The sequence below is a fragment of the Chaetomium strumarium genome (assembly GCF_033439665.1).
Source record: "Chaetomium strumarium strain CBS 333.67 chromosome Unknown B0T15scaffold_8, whole genome shotgun sequence".
NCBI lineage: Eukaryota > Fungi > Ascomycota > Sordariomycetes > Sordariales > Chaetomiaceae > Chaetomium > Chaetomium strumarium.
In genome coordinates, this window is record NW_026944436.1 from 865,972 (window position 1) to 881,683 (window position 15,712).

The 15,712-nt window shown below is 56.7% G+C and overlaps 2 protein-coding genes across 2 annotated transcripts; one reads left to right on the plus strand and one right to left on the minus strand.

The window, feature by feature from the left end:
• Window positions 1-50: 50 nt before the first annotated feature.
• B0T15DRAFT_563463 (uncharacterized protein) lies at window positions 51-3,854 on the plus strand (the record flags this gene model as incomplete). Its single annotated transcript, XM_062870619.1, has 3 exons — window positions 51-270; window positions 450-2,488; window positions 2,545-3,854. The coding sequence occupies 3 exons, from the start codon at window positions 51-53 to the stop codon at window positions 3,682-3,684; spliced, it is 3,399 nt and encodes a 1,132-aa protein (XP_062717598.1). The 3' UTR covers window positions 3,685-3,854.
• Window positions 3,855-5,925: 2,071 nt separating this feature from the next.
• On the minus strand, window positions 5,926-7,959 carry B0T15DRAFT_487992 (cyclin-domain-containing protein; the record flags this gene model as incomplete). The annotated part of the gene is made up of 2 exons (XM_062866468.1): window positions 5,926-7,701; window positions 7,789-7,959. The coding sequence occupies 2 exons, from the start codon at window positions 7,957-7,959 to the stop codon at window positions 5,926-5,928; spliced, it is 1,947 nt and encodes a 648-aa protein (XP_062717599.1).
• Window positions 7,960-15,712: the final 7,753 nt, after the last annotated feature.

The following is a 15,712-nucleotide window of genomic DNA, read 5'->3' on the forward strand; positions in this document are numbered from 1 at the left end:
TTCTCAACACGCATCTTCCCTGTCAACATCACCCACCATGACTGTCGGCCATGGTCCGCCACCTAAGACGTCGCCAGCCTGGCCCACCTGAGGGTTATGCACATCGATGGCTCGCCTCACCGACACCTCCCGGCGCATTGCACCTCATTTCTCGCCAGGACCACGCTGTCGCGGGGCACACGCGCCAGCCCCTCTCTGCCTTCAGCGTCGCTCCCGGCCTCGCCTTGTTCGACGCCGAGGAGATCTCCAGTGCCTTCATGTCCGGCTCCTGTGCGTTTGGGCGGCTGTCCTCCTACACACTTACCCTCGATCCCCTCCCCGATTCTCTCCTCCGTCCATCTTGCGCCGGATACAAATATGCCCGGCCCCCTTACCCCCTTCAGCCACCATTGCCCAGATGCCGTTACGATTAGGTTCCGTTTCTAACGGTGCCGCCACCCACTATCTAGGTCCAGAACACAGCCGACCACGATCCCGTCCTACCTCTGCCGCTTGCCCCAGCTTCGTCTACTATTCGCCAAGACGACCGGCCGAGCGCAGGCGCCGTGCCGACTCGGGAAACTTTCCCGCCCCGCTGATCGGCCCCCGCCAACGCCGTCCACACTCTATACACGTCATCTCATACCCACCCGGCTTTGTGCCGCACGAGTTGCGTCCAGACTCGCCACAACGGATAACAAGGCGAGAGAGGCGCGAGAAGAAGGAGAAGCAAAAAAGAGAAGCGAAGGAGCGGAAGAAGCAAGAGAAGGAACGACGAAGAGCGGAAAAAGAGCGTAGCGAGAAACAGGAAAAGAGACGGTCTCTACGGTCCCTTCCGCCGGGCAGGGAGAGAGTCGGCAGAGTGCTCGATAAGATCTTAGCAGCTCTTCCGATCACACTGAAGCCGTCGCCCTCGGTCTCTGCGACCCCGGCTGCGAGGTCTCGCCCATCGAGTTTCTCCAGTTTTGCCAGGAGACTATCTCGGCTTGAGCCGACTGCGCCTGAACTGATCTCCGTCGACGAGCCAGCTACCGAGCCAATTGCTGCGGCAGTTGCCGAGCCGTCCACCATGGCCGCCGCCAGCGTTGTCCGATCCGCGACCATGGGCACTGTTCCCCAACAGAACCGGAATAGCATAATGTCGATGCGGTCAGCGAAGACGATGATGAGCTCGTCCGTCTCAGAAGTCCAAAAGCCCGTGGCGTCAGGCAGCGGCCTGACCTGCTCCATCCTGCTGGCGGAACCCAACATTTTCCTCACCGGATTTGACCACGACCACCAGACACGACGCGGAGGGCAGAGCACGAGCGCCTTGCTCCGAGGGAAACTGCAGCTGAACGTGTCTAAGAACGTCAAAATCAAGTCCGTGACGCTGCGGCTGGTCGGAAAGGCAAGGACAGAGTGGCCCGAGGGCATCCCGCCGCAGAAGACGGAGTACTTCGAGGAGCAAACGCTGCGCACGCAGTCGCTCATCTTCTTCCATGCCATGCAGGAAGGAATGTGGGACACCGAGTACGGCAGCCAGTGCACCTACACCCACAAGGGCGGCGGTCTCATAGGCGCTCTGCAGCCCACGTCGTCCAGCGCATCTATACACCTTCTCGGAAAGGGCCGCAGCCACACGCTGACGGCCAAGGAGCTCAAGCGTCTCTCTCTGCAGTCCGTGAACTCGCGCAGCTTTGGCAAGGGCGAGAATCCCCATGTCAACTCGGTCCAAGCCAAAGGATACAAGATCTTCCGGCCCGGCACCTACGAGTATGCCTTCGAGCTGCCCATCGACCACCACCAGCTCGAGACCGCGAAGCTACAGTACGGATCGGTGCGCTGGGATCTCGAGACGACGGTGGAGCGTGCCGGCGCCTTCAAGCCCAACCTCCATGGCAGGAAAGAGGTCATGATTGTCCGTGTGCCGGACCAGATGTCGCTGGAGACGGTCGAGCCAATTTCGATCAGCCGGCACTGGGAAGACCAGCTGCACTACGACATTGTCATCTCGGGAAAGAGCTTCCCGATCGGAGGGAAAATACCCATCGCCTTCAAGCTCACGCCGCTCGCGAAGGTGCAGGTGCACAAGCTCAAAGTCTTCGTGACCGAGAGCATCGAGTACTGGACCAACAACCGCCACGTGACGCGCAAAGACCCTGGACGCAAGCTTCTCTTGCTCGAGAAGACGGCGGGCAAGCCGCTGGATAAGCAGTTCGCCGCGAGCGAGGTGCGCGTCCTCTGCGGTGGAGAACTGGACCCGGAGCGGCGCGAGGAGGCCAGGCGAACGGCAGCGCGCCGAAGGATGCGAGAGGCTGCCAGAACCCGTGGGGTTCCCGAGCCGTTGCCGGAGCCCAGCGATAACATTCTGGGCGACTTGGATTTGGGTCTCGAGAGCTTTTGGGGCAGCACCGAGATGGAGATGAACGTGCAGCTTCCCACCTGCGAGACGATGGCCCGTGACAAGACGGTCCGGCTACACCCAGATTGCAGCTGGAAGAACGTGAATGTGTACCATTGGATCAAGGTCGGTTTACCCTCTTGACCCACCCAGTATACGGCTGATGCTGACGATGCACACAGATTGTCATGCGCATTTCGCGTGCCGACCCCGAGGACCCCACTGGCAAGCGTCGGCGGCATTTCGAGATCAGCATCGACAGCCCGTTCACTGTTCTCAACTGCCGTGCTACGCAGGCGAATACGGCATTGCCGCAGTACCGCGGCAGCGATGGACCGATCCCCGAGCAGCGGCAGCAGATGTCGTGCGGGTGTCCCGACGCCCAACCCCTCGACCCGAGCTCTGCCGGCGCGGGCGGAACGTTAGCCATGATCGAGGAAGACCTCATCGGCCTCAGCGGCCGCCGGCTTCGTCTTGATTGCCCTACACAGCCAGGACTACCCAGCCTGCCCCAGGCTGCCCATCTTCAGCCTGATGCGAGGAGCCAGAGCACCCCCTCGTACCGGGCTCGGCCAGAGACATCGCTTACTCCGGTCGAACCGGAACGACCAATCCACCTGATTCGACACCCCTCACACAACCCCCCGGCGTTCAACGACGACGAGCCGCCGCCGCCATTGCTAACACCGCTCCAAACGCCGCCGCCGAACTACGACCTCATCGTCGGCACACCGAGCGTGGACGGACTGGCGGATTACTTTGCCCGGCTGCAAGAATACGAGAGCACGCACATGTCAGGGGCAAGAGACGGCGACGGGGCCGGAAACGACGCCCAAGTAATTCCCGACGCGCCGGACAACGACAACGACAGCGACAACGACAGCGACACCAACACCATCGGCCCAGACACAACTGCGACCCCGCCGGCCGCGGTGCAGGGGCCGGGGCAGGGTACCACGGCAGTAGCATCCCTAGACGTAGACCCGTTCAACAACCTCAATCTCAACCTCGCCCAGCAGCAGCAACAGCAACAACAACAACAACAGCAGCAGCAGCAGCAGCAGGAGCCATCCGTCGCAGCAGAGGAAGAACGAGCCGCCGTGACAGACGAGGATGACGACGCCTCGTCCGCGTCAGACAGCGCAGAGGACGACGACGAGGACGACGACGCCGAGGCGAGAGCGCACCGCAAGGGCCGCGTCAACGTGGCGAACCCGCGCACTCCCGGCGGCCGGCTGGTGCCGAGCAGGAGCTTGGAGATTGAGCGGCCGGCTGTGAGGCTCGATATGAGTGAGGTTTTGAGGCGGCGGCATGCAGCTTAGACTTAGGCTTAGGCTTCGGCTTAGGTTTAAAGTCGGCATCCGAGGAGATGAGGCACTGTTCGTGATCTGTATATGGCCGGCACCAACTGGACAACCTTAGGCAAAGGAGGTCAAGCCATGGCTGGCCAGGGGTTGGTAAAAAAGGGTACTTGTTGCAGGGGCAGTTGATGATTAGGGAAACATCCCGGTTTATTGAGGGTTGTTGGTCTTCTGCCTTTTGTGCTTTCTACTCACTCATGAAAAGAGAGAAAGGATAGGGTTTGCCTGTCTGAGCTTGGATGGGAGCATTGGTTTTTTTAATGACCTATATCTCGTGGTTGGGAATTTTTGCTTTTTACCCTAGGATGGTGGGTGATGAGGAAGACGGAGTTCTTTTTTGGATTTATTGGGCACATAGACAGACGGATGCTCGCCAGGGTTGTTGACGACGGGGGTTGATGAATGAATGGGAAGAATGACAAAGCACTTGGGAGCATGGCAGTGGAAGGGGGGCCCAGGGTACATCTGTTTTTCATGGCATATTAAATGATGATGCATATGGGCTTCAAACTTGTGTTGCATATACTAGTACTCGAGATATCCCACCTGTGGACGGTGGATGATAGATGGGGCGGTTGTAGCTTACGTCTGGGTGTTGGTTATGCATGGGCATCTACCTTTACTTACTAGTGGTTACTTGGGTCTTCACCAAACCGAGACGGAGTTGTTGTCCAGGTGGTTTTACGATCCTTCCCGTCTGATGGCCCGCCTAACCTCTCTGAAGTTACCATACGCTCTAATAGATACCACAGGTGGATAACAGCATTTCTCTCATCCTGGTGCTATATACGCACACGCGCTGGGCGAGCTCAGCTAGCTAGCTCACTGTTGACGTCGTCGGTGGATATATACTGCTGTCTAGAACATGTAGTGGGTGGGTTTCTCGATGCTTCAACCTTTGCAGAGGGCTGCTTCTTCTAAACGGAGTGAGGTATGTTACCCGATCAGGCAGTAATAAGGGTCAAGATCTACCAAAGGTCCAAATATGTCATGATGTGGCTACCTACAGTACCTTAGGTATGTAGGGAAAGATACTAGCAGCAAGAGGGGGGAATGTGCCGTGCAGTCAGCGAGTCAGTCACTCCTGGGAGACGATCATTTCCCATGACACAGTGAGAGTCCTTCCAACAAAGCGGGAGCACGATTTCCCATCGTGGCTTTCCAACACGAAGTAGGTAAGATACTGTATCCCTCCGTTTAAATGACTTCCAGTTGAGGTACTCAACGAAGGAAGTCCCAGACTCCTACTGGACGCAAGATTGAGGATTATTATCGCGATGTCGTAGCAGGATCTGTTGCGCACATGCGTTCTTTTGTGATGAGCTCATCATCGGTCATCGAGCTCTGATGCGGGCGTCGTCTCATCGGGAGAGCTGAATCAGCATCAAGTTGTCGATTGATACAGAAGTGGGGAGTAATCGATCTGCCTTTCCAGGCAGGAAAGGGAGATGATGATGACTTCGACTCGCCGGTCCACAAACCTCCTATAGGCAAAAGGCAGGAACCGGTGGCAGCTTTGCAGAATATTCTGTCAACTGTCAGTGAAGTCATGATTGTCACATGCAAATCTCAAAAACTGCCGTCGACGATCCTTCGTGGGGCTGGGTGTCGGGGTGTCTGGGTTTAACTCATTTCTGACATCACGGCAAGCGGACACCTCTCCGGGACACATCGGGAAGCGGTTATTCTGACTCTGAATGAGGGTCATGTTTATGCGTCTGTTGGTGCGCTCGCAAATGCTTGCGCCACGCCAATTCATCCCATTCCCAATCGCAGTCCACAGGCGCGTCAACGCTGCGCAATCGGCGGCAGACAGCCCGGCATTCTAGTTTAACACACACAGCGGTTGCTAACTCAACTGCCAAGTTGTGGATCCACTCTTCCAGTGTTGGCCTCTCCAGGCCATCATGAGACCCAAGTCCATGCGCACTGGTGTAATAAGACACCACCTGTCTTGAGACTGAATGCATCAAAACGCACGTGTATCTCCCATGGTCTCCCCAAAACGCCATGACCATGAAGTTCCATGCTCCTGGTGATAATACAATGCCGCTTGATATCTCACCCATGCCAAGTCAGAAGAAGAGGAAAAAGCCCCCAAACGCCGGAATTATGCGTATGCATCGTAAATAAGGCTTAATAGTACGAAACTGGAGAAGAAGGAGAACGCGTGACCTCAACGTAGCGATCAATGAAGCCATATTAATACTGCGCGGAATAGGAGGGCGCAGTCCGCTGCTGATATTGGGATCTCGGCTGATGCGCCTGGGCATGCGGATTCGGCAGCAGCTGCGTGACAGCTTGGTGATACGGCACCGGCGCGCCAGAGTACTCCGGGACAATGCCCGTCCGGTACTCATTCCGCTTTCCGAGGGGTTGGTAGTGCATCTGGTTGGGTAGCACCGGGTTCGGCAGGTGGTACTGCTGAAGAAAGGCGGAGGGCGGCGGGTAAAGGAGCGTGTTGACGTGCCTCACTGGCTTATACGGGCTGTTGCGCTGCTGCAGGTAAATTGAGGGCGAGTGGGAGATGGGCGTGTGTAAGCCGCTTGTTGTGCCCGAGTTGCCCATCGGGGTGCCCATGATGAGCGGTGAAGAGTTGGGGTACGGCGCCATAGTATTCTGTGGAGAGAGACGCTTCGTCGGAGTCCCGTAGCTCATTGGGGGAAAGGTTGTGGTGGGCGTCACCGTCACGCACGTCGCCTGAATAGGCTGCGAAGCAGCATACGTGGAGGTGGTGTAGGCGGAGGTGGAGGTGGGGAACACCACTGACATCGCCCGAGGAGCAGAAACGATCGGGGGTAGCGATAGCGGTACAGGCGCGTACCCAGCGGCTCCATAAGACTGAGCTTGCGTGACGGGAACTTCGGCGGGCTGGGCTGTGTTGAGCGTCAAACTTGGCACTGCTAGGCGACTGTGGTCGGGGCCGGGCGCGGGCCGCGACGGCACAAGGGCATCAAGGTGCGGTTGGGAAGCAGGCGAAGCGTGCTGAGGTGCCGCCTGTGATGGAAGCTGACCGACTGGATTCCCTTGCCCGATCGGAGCATAGCTCATCCGCTTGGCCGGCGGCTCGGCGGCATCTTCCTCCGGAAACCTCCGTTTGCGAAGGAGGGCTGGGTCTGGCTTCAGCGCCAACGGAGATGGCGCGTTGCTGGCATCGTAGGAGGCCGACCAATTCTGAGTGCCGTTGGCTAGGGGACCTAGGTTAGGCGAGTGGAAGCTGAACGAATGCGATGCCGACTGCACGCCCGGCGTTAGTGGCACAGTGGGAGAGTGCAGGGGCGAGACGAAATTGTGGCGTGTAGGGGACGGGATGACTAGCGGCGATGGTGAGGGCGACATAGCCCGCTGCGCTAGCTCTAGGAAGGACCAAAACCTCGCCAGCTTGTTGAGCCAAGCTTCCCACTCGTCGGCTGAGACCAAAAGGCTGTACCGCATGTTGCTGAGAAACTCAACTTCCATGACGTGAATTTCGTTGACGGAGATGCCCGACACATCAGCCCAGGTCTTGTTCGTGTAGGTGTTATCATCCAAGAACTTGTTGCCCAGCATGAGCGCCACCGTGAGCAGCCTATATTCGCTCCCTGCTCGGCCCCTGACCGTCGGGTTCGCTTTCTTGAGCCGGTAGATGTAGAGAAGAGCCAGTATCACGACATTCTGCGTGACTTGGGTCGTGCTCAACACGCTCGAAACCCATTTCCTAAAATGATGGCTGGCGGTCGCGGAGGGTGAGAGCGGTTGAACAGGTGTGGGGGTCGGTCTTTTCTCCACCTTCTCCAGCACCCTCGTCGATTCAAACCAGAACAGCGCCGCTACGTCGGCCATGAAATCGGATATGCTTCCCCCTTTGGGACTGATGCGCTCCGGAATGTTCATGCTATGCTGCGTCATTTTCGTATTTGCGGTTCCCTGTTCGCGATCGAGCGGCGAGTTTCCTGAGGTCGGTGTTAGTCGGTTGGTTTGCTGCGGAGCCTCCTGTGGCTGATTTGGTTGTGGTTGTGGTTGTGGTTGCTGCTGCTGCGGTTGCTGCTGAGGTTGCCGCTGATGTAAATGGGCCGGCACTCCCACCGCGCGCGCACCCGAGCATGAGAAACTCGACTGGGCCGCAGAAGGATAACCCATTGCCGCTCTGGCCTGGGTCGGTAGAGGTGCGGGGTATCGCGAGGTTGGATGGAAAATCTGCTCGTTGGGCAGTGGCCGCTCGTTCAATACCGACCTTCGCCGATCCGTCTGCGGCATGGTCGATGCGAAGGCGGAGTGGTGGTGGAGGTGGTGATTTTCGCACGAGGGCAGGTGCGGCACCTCGCATGCGGTCCCCATGTTTTCGTCGGTTGGCGGCGTGCAGAGGCCGGGTGGGAAGGTTTCGTGAACGAGGCCCGGGTTGCACTTCGCACATGCAGGCAATGGTTGGTTGGGATAGTGGGTTGCGTTGTTCCGGACTGAGAGTGCGTACATAGAGATAAGGAGTGGCCGTGTGGCTCTGGGCTGACCTTGGTGACAAGATCGGGCTGGCTCAATTTTGGGGCGGTCGGTGCCTGTGACGCTGAGGTTGAGATTGGCAGATCACGACGGGAGGCGGAAGTTGGAAGTTGCACCTTCCCGGTGTTGGGCCCTGCCAGTCTGGAGCTCTTGCCGACACAAGGTCGAAGTTCCTTTTGGCTCCTTCCGCTTTTTTATTTTTCTTCACCTGCCGTACCTGCCCTTGTCATCCACAGTGGGCAATGCTCCTTGTAAACCGAAGTTCGGCGTGGTTCTCTCCTTCAATATCCCCGGCTCGCCATCAAGCAGCTCCCGCCGTACACGATATCCGCTGCACACTCCGTCTGCCGAGACCCTAATCGGAGTAACGCCCAAGCGCTACCTTCCTTCCCTCTCTGGCGTCTGGGTTCTGCAACCAAGCGCTGAGTTGGCTATCGAACGGGGACGAGTCTTGGAGGGGTCGACAATGGCAGTTGGGGTACCCCTCGGGCTCGGGAGGGAACACGAAGCGGTTCAAATGTCCCCTTGTTGAGTTCACAGGCTTCGAGGTCTTCGGTCCTCGAGGCTCTGATCGTCTTTGTCAACGACCAAAGCAGCTCAGGGCAGTGGCCAACTGAGACCCAGCCACGGCACGCAACGGGGTGGCGGCGAGGGGTAACGGAGGGTAGGTCCACGGCGAGATCGGATGAGGTCACGAAGGGATGTTGTGGAGGGTGGAAAGACCCAAGGCGGATGACGAAGAAGAAAAGTAGGGGCAATGGATGGGGAGGCAGATCCCCGTTCGGTGAAAACATCCATAGCGATGGTCATCCTCTGAGGTCAGTTGCGTCTGGGTGTGTTGCTGCCGTCTTAGTCCTGGTCGCTCCAAATGCTGCTAATTTACTTTGTCCCTGGTCGATGTCGTTGTCTGGGTGCGGTGCAAGGGGTGGCTTCCGTGCCGCTGTCGTCGTTCGCCTTTGGCCACAGGCGGTCCCTACCTGCGAGGTGGGCCCGGAGGTACCTGCAATCCGCAATCCTGCACGTACCTCTTGCGGCCCTGCCACATGCACCGAGCCGCCCCACACGAATCGCTTCAGCCAGTCGAATGCTCGCTTACATGAGTTCGCACGACAATGAGACCCGCTTTGGCAATCGTTTCTGGTTTAGCTCAGTGTCTTTTATCGTTCCCTTTGCTTCTCTGGCATTTTCTTCTCACAGCATTCTTGGCCGATTTGATGCGCTTCGATTGGCTGGTCCTGCCACTGATCTCGAGCGGTCTGTCTGGCGCCGCATCCTCGTTTCCATGCACCCTTTTCCACGCAAGCCCCAGAGTAGTTACCGTCATCTGTGGATTGCGCACCACATCTCGGCGCCCAGCAGCCAGCAGGAGCAGTTTTGTCGCCAGCCTAGCACGCCCGTCCACCAAATATCAAGCAGGCTTGACCCAGCGGGGTGACGACGGGAGGCAGCCATCAAAGCTGCAAGCCATGGCGACACCAGCGGCTTGCTTCGCTATGGAACCGCCCTTCCCGGTTCATGGTATGTACCTCCCTTCGCAGGATGCTCTTCCCACACAAGTCCGCGTCCCCGGCCGCACTCTACCTTGTGTTCCTGCGCTTTGCGGTGGGTAAAACCCAAACCGCCCCCTTTCTGGGCTTTCGACGGCGTCCAACGATCAGTGGGACCCTACAGGGAGCGAGTTGTGAGGTGAGATTGCCCGAGTGCGAGAAATGGCCGCGCAGGCCGCAGGGATCAGGAGCCGAGAGTTTTCCGTGTTGCTCGTCGAAAACGGAGCAATAAATCATCAATACATACAGGGTCCAACCGGCTGCACAGTGTTCCGCCGTGTGCATTCTTACCCAGAGTGCGCTAAAAGTAATGGTTTGCATCGTTGGGTTGGATTCTGTCCATCTCTTTCCCATTCCTTCCCTATCCAAAGTACCACCCTTTTCCCCAACACGAACACAACACTGCAGTCAATACTCCGAGTAGTTGTTATCAATTCTTGTTCTCCCCCGTGGATCCGGCCCATCAATGTGCCTCTCGGGCTTGGCTGCCAGGAAAGGGACCAGAAAGCAACGCATGCGTCTTATTTCTAAGACCTCTCTACCTTACCTACCCCGAGCGGAAAGACAGCGAGAATGGGGTTGGCTTTGTTGGAGCTGTCAATGGCCGCCTGACAGCCTGAGTGACTATGCTTAGTCTGGTCTGGGCCCTCTCGACGTGTCTCAGGGCGCCGCAAAGCTGCCTGTGGCCTACCGATGCAGCGGGCGCCTGTTAAGCCCCGTAATCCGTCTGTGGTTGCAAGTTGCATGGTGAGATCCCGGATCCGTTTCTGTTCCAGGAATGGAATCGTGCCGCACAGTGCGCCTCGGCTTTCTTCTTTGTCGGGACAAACATGGGAATGGGCGGCATCCAAACTCACAAGCGCTCCATCGTGCCCAGCCCGGAGCTGCCACCTCTTTTGATACGGGCCGGTTTGCAAAGCTGCATGAAGATGGGAATCCATCTGTTGCAAATAGTGTAGGTAGTGTAGGTTTTTATCCCCTCATGGCTGTGACACCCCTACTGCCCGCCGCTCTCAGAATTTCCATGTGGGGGTCGACTACTACTCGCCATTAATCAGGGATAAGTTAAACGGAAAGGAAAGGGGTTGGTGAGAGACTGCGGAACTGTGCGGGGAAACGCCGCGCAATCAACCATCAGGAGTCAAACAAGACCCAAACGGATGAGCCGGACCGTGTGCCAGTTGAGGTGGCGTTTTGAAGCCATGATCTCGGTTGTGAGTCTGCCAGTCAGCACTTACAAGAAACCCGGCACCTCGCAGCAGGCCGGGACCTGAAACCCCATATCATGCCTGACCCGTTGCACTGTGCTCATCACGCCGATTACCCTCATCATGCCCTGGCAGAGCGGGACTCGAGCCGGATCATAGATGCCTTGAAAGTTGAAACGCATCGGCGCCTCTGACATGGCCTCCGCCGATCTGAGGAATGTGCGGGTTGTACGGGATGTGCAATACTTTAGGAATATTGTGTAGCGGCACTAACGGACGGTATGGAACGGAACCCGCAGGGGTGTCATACCATGGCACAACCAGCCACGGCAGGGATAAGGCAATACCCAGATGCCAATCACTAGACTGGAATAAGTGGCATCGGACTCAACATTTCCAAACATCGATGCTGATAATCCATAGAACAGCAGAGCCATTTCTGCCTGGCTTGTATTACCTTCCTCAACTTCCACCAGTGCCTGGCAAGGCTGTTGGGCCCAGCACTACCTCCGTACAGGCTAACAGCGACGGTGTTATATCCGGCTCGGTGCGACAAGCGAAAGTTGGCGGCAAAGGGAGGTTCGTTGCGCTGCGGGCGTTGATCTCACAAGCCCCGCTCTCACAGCCTCCTAGTGTAATGAAATTTTGAACCATGAAAGAAACACCATCCCGAGCCGGATGGCATGCAGCCAAGCGGATCAAGAAAGAGTCAGTGTTGAGGAGATTCGTAGTGGACCCGAACGATGCGGATGCCAGCACCGGGACTCAGCATTTCTGTCTGGCCCGTTGAAAGCCCTCCGATATCTTGAAAAATTTGGCAGACGAAGCTTGCTTGATCGTACGTACTGTGGTAATGAAAACGTCCATGATGACGAGTCCAGTCAAATGGCTTCGGTTGCTGGGAAAAGACGCCAATTGTGTGGGAAACCCCACCACACCACACTGGTGGTGGGCGAGACTCTACTGCAGTACCCAGGAGAGTATACACAGATGTTATTCATACTGTACGCAGTACCTCCTGTATACAGTAACAAGGCGCATGCGAAGAGTCGAGAGGGGCACGCAGAGCGAAACCCTGCGAGGTCGGTGCGTGGATGTTTTCCAACGTTCGTTGGTTCTGATTGAACTTCTGACATCCGCTTATTTTCTTCTTTCAGTATCCGTTAATGGGTACTGAAGGCTGTATCGAACTATCGATATGCTTGCCAGCAGGGATACTTCGTGGCGTTTGGGAAACACGCGGCATCTGTGTGAGAATGATATGCGGTTAGTAGTGTGAAGCTGGAATGATACTTCCGGTCATGCAAGTCGCAGACCAAATTCCTTGTCGTTACGACTGCATGGCTGAGCAAGGCTGGGGCTTGTGTGGAGAGATCGCTTGGACCTTGAAGTCGGCCTTTCGCTGGTGTGCAGGATGGGCGCAGTTGTTCGGCGGCGGCGGACTCGCGCTTCCATGCTCATCCCGCTTGATTGGGTTCGGGCGCTGGTCAGGGACCACCATTCTGCGGGCGGCTGAGTCGACAAGCGGCCAGGATTCCTCAAAAGCAACCTCAGATTCGACGAGTGAAAATGGCTCGCCCGGCAAGCGAGTTGTGTTGGGAGCTCACCTGCGGTTTCGTCACATCAGGCCCGGTCCTGGAGCGACAGATACTGGTAATTGCACAGGCCGTATCGCAGGGAGAGTTCAGACTCCAGAGGTGTCGAACCGCATGAGTGTCGCAACCCCAAACTTCCGCAGCCGGTTTCCTGGTTGTGTTTGACTGTTGTGTCTTCCCCCGAAGTTCAAGCGGCACACTCATCGCGCCCCACAGTCCACAAGAGTCGCTCCTGCTGCCACCCGGTTGTTGTCCGCCCGCCGGCTGATGAGTGTTGTCAGCCGGGCAAGTCGCAGAGATGGATATGCAACGGCCGGCTGCAATTCTTCGATGATACCATGGCTTCCGAGATTATCAGGGAGTTACAAACCAATTGACGCGCCAACTTCGAAGCAAACGTGATGTGCCGGGACGGGACCAACGTCTTCAAAAGTGTGGGCAGGTTTGCGACGGTGGAATGACGAACCCTTCATCATGATTTTGGTCATGCAAGCGCTACCGGATGATCTCGCAGGCACCAAAGTCAAGCGACGGCTGCCACAGGCTTCGTGAGCCTGCCGGCGTGAGTTGGACGATTTGAGACCGCGACTGACTGCTTGCATCGGTCCAACAACAGTGGTTGCCTTTGCTACGTTCCCCGCAACCATTAGGCACCGTGTTGCTCGGCTGATCAGGGCCAGTGGGCTGCTCATTCGTAAGGAGACCATTTTGGAGGTAGTGAAGGCAACCTGGGGAATTCCATCCAAGCAAGGGATGCAAATTTCCATATTTCAACGACACCTTGATCCGAGCCTATGTAGGCACGGTCATCAACTAAGAAGGGTCCGGAGGAATGAGGCTATAGTTTTCACCCTCCTCCCTAATAGTAGAATGAGGTGGTCACGAGATTTCCCGTCGTTGGCCTGGAGGGGAGTTTCCACGTATCCTTCCTAAAACCAGCCCACAAAGTCTCTTCCAGGCCTCGGCCAATCCCCCGCCGAGCTGTTTGCTCAATGTATTGACCAGACTTCATTGCAGTCGTTTTGCCAATTGTCTTTCAGCACCTCCCCAAGACTCCACACATCCGGACTCTCGGTGCAGTTGCCAGTTTCTCGGTTAGCGTCTCATTCAGCTGTCCACATCGCATCCCATGCACCAGCGCCTCCCTAGTGATGATCCAAGTGTTACCTTTCGAAGTCAACGGGCTTTTGAGATGCATCAGAATCTTATTACATTTACCCCTGTTGTCGTTGAGAAACGGACCGCGCACCGTTTCAGCGGACCATTGCACAGTGCCAGAAATTGGTTTTCCTCCCAGGAGGTCCAGCCATACCTTCCACCCGTAGCCCACATCGACCTTCTCGCGAGCCAATCAGCTGCGGCAGCTGAACAGGGGGCACGAGACATCCAGTCGAGCGACCGACCGACACCCAAGACCGAAAACCAAACCAAAACCAACCACTGATGGGTACCATCGTAGCACGAAAATCAATTAACGCGAAGAAAGCCCTCTTGCGCCCCGCCGCGTCCGAGTCAGGATGTGGACATCCCAAGTTCTCAAGTCATGACAAAGGTCCGACACTCCAAATACAATCTGCGCGCCCCGTTTTTATTCGGAGGGCCTAAACTCGCGAATCATCAATCGCAAGACCTTCGGTCCGCGGGATGGCCTCGGCTGTCTTGTGCCATGTTATGACTGTAACCTTTGTGCTTCTCCGCCATAATCCGCCACTTTAGCTCTTACGATCCGTCGGATGATCCAAGGCGCAGTTCCGAGTTACGTTCGATTGTCATCATCGGCCATCACAGCGGACAAGAATCGGAAACTTGTGCCTCGCTTGGCCAAGGCAGCACCCCCCAACATTTGCTCCTGAGACGTCTCACTGCTTGCTCTCCCAGATCGAGGTACGCACCTGCAACCCCACGGCGCATACGGTCTTCATGGATGCGACTGTCGGCCTCGTCAGCTGATACGAACACTCGTTTTGTGATGCCCGCCGGCCGAGAGCAACACGAGCCGCTTACGCCAATGCCTAAAATCAGTTAGCCCACCGGCTCGGCTCTCCGGAACAAAATCCGGCCAAGCCCGGGGAGAGCATCGGAATCCCACCACAGGCCGTGTCCGGAAGCAACTTCAAGCCCTTCCCGAGCTTGATCCCTCTAGGTTCGCTTTGCAGATGTCGCGGCCAAACACCATTCCATGCCGCCCTACCTCCTTGAGGTTGTTCTAGCCGGCCTGATGTTGCCGTGTCGCCGTTGACAAGTGTCACAAATACCGGTACCTACAGTCTGCTGTCCCCCCCAGGTCCGATCTCGCCTTCGTAAACGGTTCACCGCGCCGTCCATGACCCATCGCCTGCCATTCCCGGTGTGTACCTCATCGCCGTTAAGAATTCTCACAACTGCGAAGCCCACCTGTTTCGGCTGTCCTTCTAATTGTGTCTTAATCACCTCGGTTTTTTTCACTACCATCCTACACAGTATGCCGTCCCATTTGATATACATTTTGTCCGATTTCGACCCTGTACTTTGAGCAATAATCGGAACCCACAGGTGTTCCGCCTCGGAGCCATCCTCTCTTTGCAGAGGGCTAACGTTAACTGCGTATGATGGAGACATCGCCTGGGCTTGGTGCGAATTCTTCGAGTACCGTGAAGCGAAACGGAGCAAAGATGGCGACTGAGAGCGACTCCCACAGAGATGGTGGCGATTCTGCACTTTTCTCCACTCCTTCTTGCTAATGATACCGCGCGTCCGAGCATCAGACCATTCAGCCTCATCTTTCCTATGACGAAAGCATCAAGTGGGATGGTTCGGGCCTGGCATCTTGAGCCTGAATGGACTTTGCTGTGCTCCGCCGGGGAGTAGGGATCATATCTGAGACGAGGTTGGTATGTGTGAGTTTGAATACTTTGTGAACTGGCAGATAATGCGTCCTCACTTTGCGCTTCCGGGTCCGATACAAGGTCTGGCCTTCCCTAGCCAGCTTAGAACTGTGACTGTCCTGAATGGATCAGACGCCTCGGCAAATTGATGAAGCGGAAGCTCATGGATCTACATAGCCTGTCTGGAGGCTACGCACCGGAGTCTCCATCGTCGACCACTGCCGCAAACTCATCTCCAGGGTGTAGGGCATTGGACACGCAGTGAGAACCTGGCCTTCCACTTCAACCACTCTGACCGA